The following is a 12,823-nucleotide window of genomic DNA, read 5'->3' as shown; positions in this document are numbered from 1 at the left end:
GTTGAGAAAGAAGACTATGGGTGGTTAATAAAGTCGCTAAGTTCATCAAACTGGAGAACAGCAGGCACAGTTCACTGAATGCCTGTCCCAGGATGGACCAAATTGTCACCTTACATGAATTGCCCTACTTCACCCTCTATCAACTCTACGGGGATAGATACATCCCCACTCTCTCTTAGGGAAACTCTCTATAGACGTTAAGTAAGCTATCCAAGCCAGTATGGGTAGAATATTCGGGCCCAGTCTTATTCACCTTAAATCCAGTGTCTTCCTAGGACTGTAAAATTCCACAGACTATGTAGACCTATGTAGACATGACTTTCTAACTCTTCACTCAGTCTCATTCAGTTGATGTTGGCATTTGGGACTCAGTTGGGAGTCGGTTGGTTTGGTATAGGGTTTTCCACCTGTACCTATGATCCCACCATGGTCCACAACTATCCCTACCCCTGGAGGAATCATGATGTGTTAATGTCCCAAGAGGTTTCTATTTAGGCATGTGAGACAAAAGAGAACAGGGCCTCTTCATTACCTGTGTTCTTCAGCTGCATGGAAGGGCTTCAGAAAATATCAAGACATGGAAGGAAAAGGCAAATCAAGAAAAGGAAATGGATGAATGCTTGGGCATGGTGGCTCATACCTATAATCCTAGCACTTTGGGAGGTCCAGGTGGGCAGATCACCTGAGGTCAGGAGTTTAAGACCAGCCTGGCCAACATGGCGAAACCCCACCTCTATTAAAAATACAAAAATTGGCTAGGTGTGGTGGCAGGCACCTGTAATCCCAGCTACTTAGGAGGCTGAGGTTGGAGAATCGCTTGAACCCAGGAGTTGGAGTTTGCTGTGAGTCGAGATCAAGCCATTGCACTCAAACCTGGGTGACAGAGCGAGACTCCGTCTCAATTTTTTTTTTTAAAAAAGGAAATGGGTGAATGTAGGGCATCCTTAGGGACTCTACTTGTGTGACTATCTTTTTTGGATACCTCCAAGGGTCACCCAAGCTTCCACAAGGGTAGCCATGGAGATTGTAAAGAATACTTTCTTCAATCTCCCCGGAAGAAGATTGAAGTCATGCATGGACCTAGGATACAGTTTTGACTGGTATTTTAGTAACAATATAGATTCATATTGGATACCTCAGGAAGAACAGATTTAGGTTGGCAGATATGCCTTCAATTGGTGACAGTGGAAACAATAAATTTTTAAATGCAGTTTGTTAGGTGACATCTTAGAAAAGATGGAGATTGCTTCGGGGTGTGGGTGGGGGAGGGGTCACAGGATAAGATTTCACTGTGGCAATTTAGGAAATGTTTGGACTTACATGTATCCCCTATTTCTTCTTTTAGGATGCCTTCTGTAAACACCCAAGCTAGACTAAGGACCTTGCCCTGGTATTCACACAATACCCTCTTGCATCACTTATCATGTTTATTGAAATTGTTGGCTTGTATGTCACCCCCTGCCCCAACCAGAAGAAATACCTCTCAAGGTGCCATTTGTCTCTTTAGCACACAACAGTGCCCTGAAGCACAATAGGTGTCACTTATAGGGCCATAGGGTGAGCTGATCTGGGCTGGGGTAAAGACATCAGTCAAATCTAGAAGTTTTCCTCCAAAGGATTTTAGAGACAAAAGGCTACAGAAAATGCGCTCTCTGGACCACGTGAATCCTGAGGATGCTATGTCCTGAAAACAAGTATTTCCAACCTCTTTGCTACTTGCTTTCACTGAACACAAGATAGGGGTCCTTACTCTTTCAGCCAACTCCTGCCCTGTGTCCCACTCTGCTCTCTTCCTTTCCGAGAGGAACCATCCCCCTGCCATCTCCTGCAGCCTAATCCATTTATTCCAGAGGAAAAGGAAACCTTTAAGATGTTGGGCTCAAAGTTTTTCATTCCGTGCCAATTCACTCTTGGCAGTTTGTAATCCAGTGAAACACGCAGGCAACCAGATGAATTTCCTTTTTGACCAGTACCTTGCTCTAATAGATTATTGTACACATGAATGCTTGCAACCCCAGTCCTGCTGGGGCTTCTACTTCTTTGTTGAGAATTTGATCTTGCTTCCAAATATGGCTTTAGAATTCTAGCCATACTATTATCAGCAAGGAGGCACAATCCACCATTATAACCAAACTGATCACAGATATTGCTGGAATATTAAAATTAATTTTCATCCCAAGTAGTTACAAACACATTGTTTCATCATTTGGAAATGGTTGTGTCTCTCCCTGGTGAACATGACATTAATTAGTTATGCATGGCTATTCCCAGCAAAGAGCACGTTCATTATAAGTTAGCTAATTTTGATTTTACAGCAGGTGTGTTATTCTGAGATGTTTATAAATTGTTCATGTGAGGATAAGCCATATAATTTTCCTTTATTTCTTTTGCTGTTTAATATAGTAGTGAGATACTGATGGTAGATACACCAAAACACTTCAATTGCCATGTACTGAGAACAATTTTCAAACGAATGTGGTATAAGTGTGCAATTCTGCATTTATAACTTACGAATCTTGCTTTAGTAATTACATGAGCCCAAAGGTATCTTCAGATTTTGTTTTTTCCTTCGTAACTCATTACATGACCTTGGGAATAATCTTGATTTTTGCATTTCTGGATCCATAAAATGGGCTCAATACTGTGATACCAGAGATTAAAAATTACACTATCAACAATTCCTTCAGTGTATGGTCACATAAAAGGCTTAAGACATGCAAATATATTTGACAGGTGCTAGGGAGAATTTACAGCGAATTCATTCTTGTTGGTTACTATTCACCATGTTTTCACTTACAATATGTTTATATATAGAGATAACTCTTGTCCAAGAAGCTCAAAGTTGACCCAATTCTAATGACTACACAAGAAATTTGATGGACATTGTCTTTTGTCTTACTACTTTTCCTTAATTTTCCCTTCCCTGATGGTTTTACCTAGTCTTTTTTTTTTTTTTTTTTTTTTTTTTTTTTTTTTTTTTTTTGTGTTTATTTTTGAAACATTTCAAATGCTCTGGTTTGGAATGAATACGTAATGAAAAAGTATTTCCTTTAGTCATGAGTATAATAGATCTAGGCTAACACAGATTTTCTGAAAGGTTTACAAGCAACAGAGTCATAAAAAGGGCATTTAACCCTTTTCACACAGTCTTAAATGCAGCCATATTTTCTTCTACACACCAGAAAGCCACTCACTGGCCAGGGAAGGCACATGCCAGACTCTTTTGGGTCTGCTGAATTTAACACAGAGAGGGGTTTCCCAGCTACAGCACGACTGACTTTGAGCCTGATAATTCTTTCTTGTTGGGGACTGTCAAACAACATCCCTAGATTCTACCCAACAGAAGACATAGTATCTCTCCATTCCTGCTGTGACAACCAAAAATGTCTCTAGACCTTGCAAATGTCCCTTGGTCTAGGGCCACTGCCTTGGAGGTATCCCTCTCTCCCGGACTGCAGGAGGTGCAAGAATATTCGAGCAGGATCCCTAAAAACAGGGACAGAGGGACTAGCATTTTAAGACTGCCACCCAACACGCCAGTACCATTCTTTTTTTTCTTTTACTGAGCATTCACACCATTCCTTGATACTCGCCTGGCCATATCAAAGTCCATGCACAGAAGGACCAAATTGGCAATGGGAAACCAATCTGCGTTGTCCCCACAGACGGACAAAGGAAGGTAAATGCCATTTTGGAAAATGAAACTGCAATGCATCTTCACTCCAATTTCGTTAATTCTTGTATGTTTGCATGTGACTCAACACCTAATTTTCTCTTAGCAGGCAAAGGTTAGAGAACCTTGAAGCTCAAGATATCCCTGGGGAGGGGAGCAAGCCCACCCCAGTGATTTTTATGCAGGAAAACCTCACGTCTGTCTGTGGAGGAATTCAAGGGGCAAATGTGGTCCAACCTCCTTAATAACCAGATGTTTGCAATCATCAGAAATACACCTTTGACTGTAACCATTTCTCTGTTCTCCAGCATTCAGTCTCAAAGAGAATTTACATAACAACATGTGACATGTAGAGTGCTTAAAGGCACCAACCATGACAGGACAAATTACACTCATTTTTCAATACTCTTAGCAAGGTGCTCCACTGCAGGTGCGCGCCGGGCTGCATGCTGGGGGCAGTTCTGGGGGTGGCGGAGGGGGGAATCAAGACCATCATGCACTCAAAAACAGCTCCGTGCCTCTGGGGAGGCAGGGCTGGAGCAGGGAGGCCCGTCCAGGAGGCTGCCCCACTTACCCGCCATAGGCCGGGATCGGGGGCGGGGGCGCCGCAGCCCTGAAGGTGTTGTACACGGTGCGGCCGCGGCCTCGCAGGTGCGCCCCTCGGTAGGCGGCCGCGGCGGTGGCTGCTGGATACGGGAAGCCTGGCACTGCGGGGCAAGAGGGGGGAGAGAGAGAGAGAGAGAGCGAGCACAGGCTGTCAGATGCACACCCTGCTGTGGAGGGAACCGTCCCGGGGACCCTTGTCCCTGCACAGGGTTTCAGCGGGACCCCCCGCCCGCTTCCCAGAGTCAGGAGGTTAAAAAGCAGAAAGCAGCACAGTGGTCAGGGTTGGACTCCAGAGAGGATGGGTAGTTAATACGGTAGGCCCTTTGCCCAGGAGAATATGGTGACTGACAAACATTTGCAAAGAATTCTAAATAACGGGAGAAAAACTCACTGCACCAGTATTTAATTAATGAATTTATTTGAGACAGGGACTGGCTCTGTCACCCAGGCTGGAGTGCAGTGGTATGATCACGGCTCACTGTACCCTCCACCTCTAGGGCTCAAGTGATGCTCCTACTTCAGCCTCCCAAGTAGCTGGGACCATAGACAGCCAGGTGTGGTAGCATGCTCCTAATTTTTCAATGTTTTGTAGAGATGGGGGTCTCCCTAAGTTGCCCCGGCCAGTTTTGAAATCCTGGGTTCAAGCAGTCCTCCTGTCTCTACCTCCCAAAGTGCTTGGGATTACATGGACCAAACATAGCCAACCCACACACATTTTTAAAAGGGCAGATTGCAAGATGTGTGATGTCTTAACCATCTCATATACCTAGGTATATATGTACAGGTGTATTTGCATGCAAAATATACATGTGAATATGTGTACATGTGTATGAGTGTATGTCTAGATACATATATGTACATAAGCTGATATGAACATATTTGTATACATATGTACACACCTTTCTACATGCTAGTAATCTCTGTGGCCAAACTACATGAGTGTTTTTTATTCATAGCTTTCCCCATTCTATTTTTCCACAGTTTCCTTTATGTATAGATAGCATCTGTTAAAACTTCTAATTGAAGTATTCCCACTGACACATGTATATGGCATGGGTACACAAACCACACACGCCATGAGAAACAGCTTATTACCAACATCGCACAAGCCTGCTAAACTCTTGTGCAGCATTTAAAGACAAAGGCGACCACCATGACTATAAATATGGCAGAAGTCTGGGACCCCGAATCTTAAGAGAATGTGTGGGGCTGGGCATGGTGGCTCAGGCCTGTAATCCCAGCACTTTTGGAGGCTGAGACAGGCGGATCATGAGGTCAGGAGTTCGAGACCAGCCCGGCCAATATGGTGAAACCCCATGTCTACTAAAAATACAAAAATTGGCCAGGTGTGGTGGTACATGCCTATAATTCCAGCTACTTGGGAGGCTGAGGCAGGAGAATTGCTTGAACCTGGGAGGTGGAGGTTGCAGTGAGCTGAGATGGCACCACTGCATTGCAGCCTGGGTGACAGAGCAAGACTCTGTCTCAAATAAGAAGAATGTGGGCAGGAATATCTTCCCTTGGGTAGAATTCTCTGAGCAGGATGAGGAGGCAAGGAGGAGTTAGGAAGGGGAATTAAGCCTGATGATTACCCCAGACCCTGATAACTAATGCTGTTTCCTCTATCTGGGATGCCCTTCCTCCCATCTCATGCAAATGCTAACTCATCACGGCCCATGAGGCCAGGAAACCACTTTTGCCTTTAAGTTCAGTTGGCTTCTCTGACCCTCCCAGTGCTCTAACCGTTCTAACCACACTTGTCCCATCTCACTAAGCAGCAGGCTGTGTTTCCCAAACTGGGCACTGAGGATGTCTGATGATTACCCCAGACCCGGGATAACCAATGCTGTTTTCTCTACCTGGGATACCCTTCCTCCCATCCCATGCAAATCCTAACTCACCAGTGCCTATACAGCCAGCAAACCACTTTTGCCTTCAAGCTCAGTTCGCTTCTCTAACCCTTCCAGTGTTCTCGCCATACTGACTACGCTTGTCCCATTTCACTAAGCAACAGGCAGTGTTTCCCAAACTGTGTCCATGGAGAATGTTTTTTCTGAACAAACGTATTTGGGAAGTCCTGTCCCAGGAGAGCCACAGTAAATGCTCAGAAAGGTGCGCACCATGAAGGAAGCACTCTTAGTTAACCCAGCACAACCAAACTCCTTTTCCAGGCTTTCTGCAGAAAAGCAAACCTCTCACTGGGCAGGGGTTGTAGTTCATTTCATGTTAAAGTTGTTTCCACCCTCTATCCAAACTGCCAAGAAGAGCTTCTCCCCTTCCCACCATCAGCTTCAGGAGTAGAAGCATTCCACCTTACGTCTTCCCATTATTTCAGAGTCCTTTCCATGCACACTGATGCATGGACCCAGGTGGGGGTTGCAGAAGGAGCAAAAAGACAAAAGAATTGGAAGGAAAAAAATGTGCATGAGAAGCCTCACTGGAGGCCCCGGCTACTACCGAGGAGGTTGGACTGGCTGGCCATGCAGTCTGCACTTAGAACTCCAAGAATTACACTTATGCCTATAGACAGGATATGTTTGTACCTACATGGTGGGTGAAGGGAATGGGTGGGTTTCTCCACAGAAGTCATTCTGAATTACTCTTGTAATTATAAAGACCCAAATAAAACCCCTGAACCTGACCAAAGTGAAGACCAACAGGCTATTTATTATCTGAAATTCCGTGTGCTCTTAAAGGTACAACAGCTGTCCTGTTCTATGGATTCTACCACATCTTTCACAATGCGGGTGAAATACGAGGATTATAGAACCCAGAATGATTCTATTTGTATCTGAGAAGACCATAAAGGTTATTTTTAACTTTTTTATTTTTGCTAAAGACAGATTATGCCATTTTATTTAACTTTTTTTTGCCAGCTCCTAGCACCAGAGTTTCCTGGATCGCATGGCAACTGGTATGCTTGAAAGTGCAGAGAGGTGTGGGGTCTTAATGTGGAATGCGAGTAAATCCTAATGTCATAAAAGCCCAGAAGTAATGAGAGATGAGACACTTGCTTCAGGCCTGGGGAGAAAATGAGCGGGAGTGGCTTTGACTCCAAATCTGTCTTCTGCCACAGTTCAACTATTAAGTTTTCAGAGGAACACCCTGGATTTTGAAATAAAGAAAATGAAGAATTCACAATCTGGCAGAGCAGCTGGCTGCCTGTGTGAGGAAACACGGTAATTATGCTGACCCATTCATTATCACTGGCTATGGAGCCGAATGAGCCAGACAAGCTCCCTCTCAGCCACAAGCAGGTTTTACAATAATTCTTGAAGGATTTAGATGTTGAGATATAACATGAAACAGAAGCTTGGCAAGAGAGAGAGGGGAGCATGTGCTGTTAAGAGCATGGAGCCAGGATTCCATTTTGTACCCTCTTTGTTACAGGGAGAAAATGGATTTCCTGATGCAGGATATTTGCAAGTCTTCCTAGGAGGTTCTTTGGGCTCCCACAAGCAGGCACATTAGGAGACTTCTTATTTTGTGAAGGGAACACAGGAAGGGACTGCAAATCAATTCCTCACTTAAATAGTGCCTTCCTGAAAGGCCAAGTACTCTTGGTAAAACAAAAGGGTTCCACAGGTCATGCTTTGGGCCAGAGGCTTCACAGAGAAAGGGCTGGAGAATTCAAGTGTACCGGGTGGATGGTATTTTCAGTGGTCTCTTGTTAATCTAGGGCTGGCCAAGGGGCCATTTGGTGAAATCTCTAGTTAGAAAAATGCTCATTGATCACATTGCCTTTCTTACATTCCTTCCTTCCTTATACTTGCTCCTTTTTTTAATTCCTCCTTTTCTCCTCCCCTCCCTCTTTTCTTCCTTTTGTCTTCCCTCCTTCCTGTCCTTCCCTCCTCCTCTTCCTTTTTCCCCTCCCTCTTTCTTCCTCTCCCTCTTTCTTCCTCTCCTCTCCATTTCTTAATTCCTGCCTTCATTACAATCCTTCCTTTCACTTTTTTTTGGAATTTTTTTCTAAAGAGGGCTGCCCTGTTCCTCCCCTGGCTCATGTAAAACTCATTAGCTTGGATCAGAAGTGAAGGAGGACTCTCACTGGTGCGTGCATGCAAGCTGCGTTAAGGGTGGTGATCTCCATTTGTTCTGCTCATTGATTAGGATGAGTAATTGGCACCAAGCAGGTATCAGGTACCTAATACTGTGCCTGGACACCCTGTCGGTGGCTAACCAATGTCTCTCTTCCTTTTGGGAGAGTACAGCCACCACCTCTTCACTGTCCGCCTTCCATAACACTGTCCTTTGTACAAAGTGACCTGCCCAGAATTTGCAGATAAACAGCATGCAAGCAACACAACTGTCAGAGGCGTTCGAACCAGAGCGACTCCATCTTAAGTGGGAGCTAGGAAAAAGGGCAGCACCTGCTGGACTGCGTTTCCAGAAAGTTAGGTATTCCTGCCCTCTAGATGTTTACGGTTAAGGAAACAGATTGATAATGTTTACTAAACAGACCCAGACTTGGGAGTGTCCTGATATCGTGATATCTTGAGAACAGAAGAGCATTCCTAATTTTGCTTTAAAGATAATACAGATTCTTGCAAAATATAGTAATTAAGAAAATTAATCCTTTATCACAAACCCTTGTTGCAGAACACATTTCCCCATGATCTTATTTTCTTGTCCTGTATAAACAAGTATCATACCTAGGGGTGGAAGTGCTCCTCTTCTTACTTTTGGGAACACCCTACTGTCTATGGAGTAGCTGTACTTTCCCCATTTTACTTTCTTTATAAACTTGCTTTTGCTTCGCACTGTGGACTCGCCCTGAATTGTTTTTCGCACGAGATCCATGAACCCTCTCTTTGGGTCTGGATAGGAATCGCTTTCCTGTAATACAACTGAAATTTAGTCGCAATCCGTAGAAAGATAATTTCCATTTCTACCCTTGTACGTGTTTCACTGCCTCTGAAAAAGCAACCAGATTTTGAATGAGTATGATTTCAATCAAGCAAGGGGACGCTGCTTGGACCAAGTCTGTTGCACTTGGAATTATCAGAGCCTTCAATTCATTTAAATTCCCCTCAATGGCAGCACACTATCGGGATTTGAAATTGTTTCTTGTTCAGGGGGGAAAGCAGGACTCCAGTTTTGGCCCCAGACAGGTAACACCTATTAAAAGGTCTTCATCATGTCTCTCCTTCCATATAGCCCCAGATAATGCTGCCTGACAACCCAGCAACAACAGTCCCTGAATCAAATAATTGTGTGTAATCAGGAACCACAGAAAATAACAATCTTGATAATGCCAAACTCATCTGACTTGTAGCTATGCCTTCTGTGTTTCTTCCCATCTTTATTAAAAGATTTTTTCCCGGCCAGGCGCAGTGGCTTACACCTGTAATCCCAACCTGATTACATCTGTAATCCCTTTTGGGAAGCCAAGGCGGGCAGATCATGAGTTCAAGAGATCGAGACCATCCTGGCTAACATGATGAAACCCTGTCTCTACTAAAAATACAAAAATTAGTTGGGTGTGGTGATGCGCACCTGTAGTCCCAGCTATTTGGGAGGCTGAGACAGGAGAATCGCTTGAACCCAGGAGGTGGAGGGTGCAGTGAGCAGAGATCGTGCCACTGAACTCCAGCCTGGGTTACAGAACAAGACTCAGTCTCAAAAATTTTTTTCTTTCCCTCGATGGTTGGTTTAGGGACAGCATGGCTTTCTTTGCATGCCACTAACACAAATAATCCCTTTCGAGGGCAAAATACACATATGCACACACACACAACTGTTTGTCACACTTCCTTTACAAAACCCAGCACAGCATGGAAGAATAGATGCTTTTCTTACTTGCCTACAGGTGTGGTGGTCTGCAGGATTCTGGAACATGGTGAAATGTATATTTGAGATAATTACCTGGACATATGATTCAGATACAAATTAAATAAGACTAAAACTGTTTTTCGACCACATAGAGAACCTCTTACATGCTTACTTTGAGGTATGGCACTTAGATTTTGAGTGAGAGTTATGTCATCTATCCCAGTTTAGATGTCTGGATCCAGACACGCCAAATACCATAGTTTAGAGGCCTAGATCCAATAAATGGGCAATGAATGAATATTTAATAAAGCCAATGCAAAATGCCCAGTGGAAACTCACAATGTTCTCTCCATTTCTAGAATATGAAATAAAATGTTTAAATCAATGTTAAAAGTCAAACATTGCCCTATTCAATGTTTGTAAATGCCTCTTTGTCTTTTCTCCATAACTTTGTTTTTTTAAATTAACAGCCAACTATGGTCATTTCTAAACCCCAACACTGAAAGTTTGATTTTTTTTTTCCTAGTTTAACTTGAAGTTAACTCACATGTAAGCAGACCATCAATAAGGAACAGTAGAAAGAAAGCAGGTTGATTTGTGGATATAGTATAAATCCTTGGTTTTTGGCATGAGGGAGACAAGAAAACCCATAGGTTCATTGTAATGAAGAGATTCCTTCTGAAGCCTTATCCAACATGAATCAAAGAGAAAAATCTGGTATCACTGCAACACAAATTGGATGCAGCTCATAAGCTAAAAATGAATTTCTCTCAAAACAGGGCAAGAGCTTTCGAAGAAAATACCAATTGAGCATCCTGTTGACACATCAGCATTTCCAGCTCACCCACTCTCACCCTTCAGCTAGATTTATATACAGAGCATATTTTGAGGGAGGTTAGTGGAGTAACCATCTCATTTCTTGGGAATAAGAAGTTCTGTCCCATGGAACTCGATGAAATGGAAGCTTTAGGGATGCAACAAGAGGCACGCTGTGGTGGTGCTCAAGTATCACGGCAAATCAACATTTTAAAATGGAAGATGTGTGGGTGTATCCACCAGCCAAATGGGCCATTTACTAAAGTGTCAGCTGCTAACTGCCGTCTCCCCCTCAAGAACAAAGCCCCCACCTCCCACGTCCAATGAGCCCTGCACTCAGTGTATTTACAGTGATGACTGTGTCTTCTCTTCCTCTCTTTTACGAACATGGTGCTTACCTTCGAAAATAAACACAAATGAGATCATCTCCCCAGCCAGGAAATCCCAAGAGAAGAAACACAAAACCAGTGGAAAATACTTGAGGGTTATAAACTGCATATTAAAGTTTTAGAGCTCTGGGAGAGATGGAAGAGTAGCAGATGCAAAACCCGACAGGGGGGCGGATTCTGCATCAAAGCCATAAAAATATACAACCGCTTTAATGGGCAATTATTCTTTGCATTTGTGCGCTGCTTTGAATTTGCATGAGATTGCCAGATGCCCTGGAAAAGGTGGGCATCTGAATGGATGAGTGGGACTCTGTTTCTCCCGCTCCTCCTCTCCCTTTCTCCATAATGACACATTTCCCCACCCCTGGAAGGTTTTAAGATGGAGAGAGATGCATGCAAATTTGGGGTGAAATTGTTCTGTGGGTAATTTATGGTAGGAAATATACAATTCTGGGGGTACAGATGCGCTTTCAACAGCAGGTTGATGGTTCTGCAGGATTCCCCTTGGGGGAACTCCCATTCCATGTGCTGGACCATAAATTAAGAAGTGGCGTAATAGGTAACATACTGAGGTGAAATAAACCACCAGCCATAGCTCATAGAGCAGCAATTTCAGAGGCAGGCCATCGTGCAATGAACATCACAATGAAGAGTCAAAAAATCTGATTTTTTTCCAAATGGCAAAATATGTTTTCTCCTTTTTCAGAACAAATCTCAAGGTACATCAAATTGGTTTATAACACAGGATTTACACGCAACTAGGTCACTCTCTTTAAATGGCCTTAAATGAAAATTTTGACATGATGGAGCCTATTAAGTTCTGGCTCCAAACAAAAATGGAAAGGCTTTTCATTTAAAAAAAAAAATCCAGTAATTTCAGAGTGTGGCAAAAAAAAAAAAAGGGTGGGTAGGGGAGAAAGGTTCTATCCTTTCACTCACTAATAAAAAGACCAAAATGGCCACTTAATTTGTTGAAACTCCAGTTCTCATATCCACATACATTTATCCCTGAAACACACATTTGGGATTGACCCTTGTTGCAGTATGAAATGCATGTTGATATTAAATACTGCTGTTTAGAAGTGAATAAATCTACATTTTGGACAAACAATTTCTTCTAGGACATCCTCATTTGAAATGCATTGAATAGGAAAACAAAAATTTCTAATTAATGTACAAGTCTAATCACCATTCTCCACATGGAAGAGTAATTTTTCACTGTTCATTTGCTTGGTTTAATCTCAACACTGACATTACAGAAACGCAATGTCCTATAAATCTCTGCTCATTTGTTTCTTTAATATTCATATTCCATTGAACTGCAGCTGCTTGTTGCTGCAGTCTATTACAACATGCAAAAGTGTTGATAAAAATATTATGAAAGGCAAGATGTGTTTCTTCCTGGCTGCGGGTGCCATTTATTTGGGGAAAGACAATAAATGACGCGTGGATTGTCCCTCGGCCTGCTGCTTGGTGGGCGATTAGTGATTAATTACCTTGCAGCAAATTGACATGGCACAAGGAAATTGACACAGTCCTGATTAATTAACTTTTTATGGGCGGTAGT

The 12,823-nt window shown here is 43.1% G+C and overlaps 1 protein-coding gene across 11 annotated transcripts in view; it reads right to left on the bottom strand.

Annotated features, from left to right (window-relative positions):
- Window positions 1–12,823, bottom strand: part of RBFOX1 (RNA binding protein, fox-1 homolog (C. elegans) 1) — a 1,723,406-nt gene that overhangs the window by 55,787 nt on the left and 1,654,796 nt on the right. For all 11 annotated transcript variants that reach the window (XM_011961363.1, XM_011961369.1, XM_011961368.1 and 8 more), the window contains one exon: window positions 4,248–4,380. In XM_011961363.1, coding sequence (XP_011816753.1) covers window positions 4,248–4,380 — 133 coding nt within the window. The remainder of the gene's footprint in view (window positions 1–4,247; window positions 4,381–12,823) is intronic.

The sequence above is a fragment of the Colobus angolensis genome, unplaced genomic scaffold (assembly GCF_000951035.1).
Source record: "Colobus angolensis palliatus isolate OR3802 unplaced genomic scaffold, Cang.pa_1.0 Scaffold55, whole genome shotgun sequence".
NCBI classification, from domain to species: domain Eukaryota; kingdom Metazoa; phylum Chordata; class Mammalia; order Primates; family Cercopithecidae; genus Colobus; species Colobus angolensis.
The sequence above is the reverse complement of the archived record's forward strand: the minus strand, read 5'-3'. Positions and strand labels throughout refer to the sequence as shown.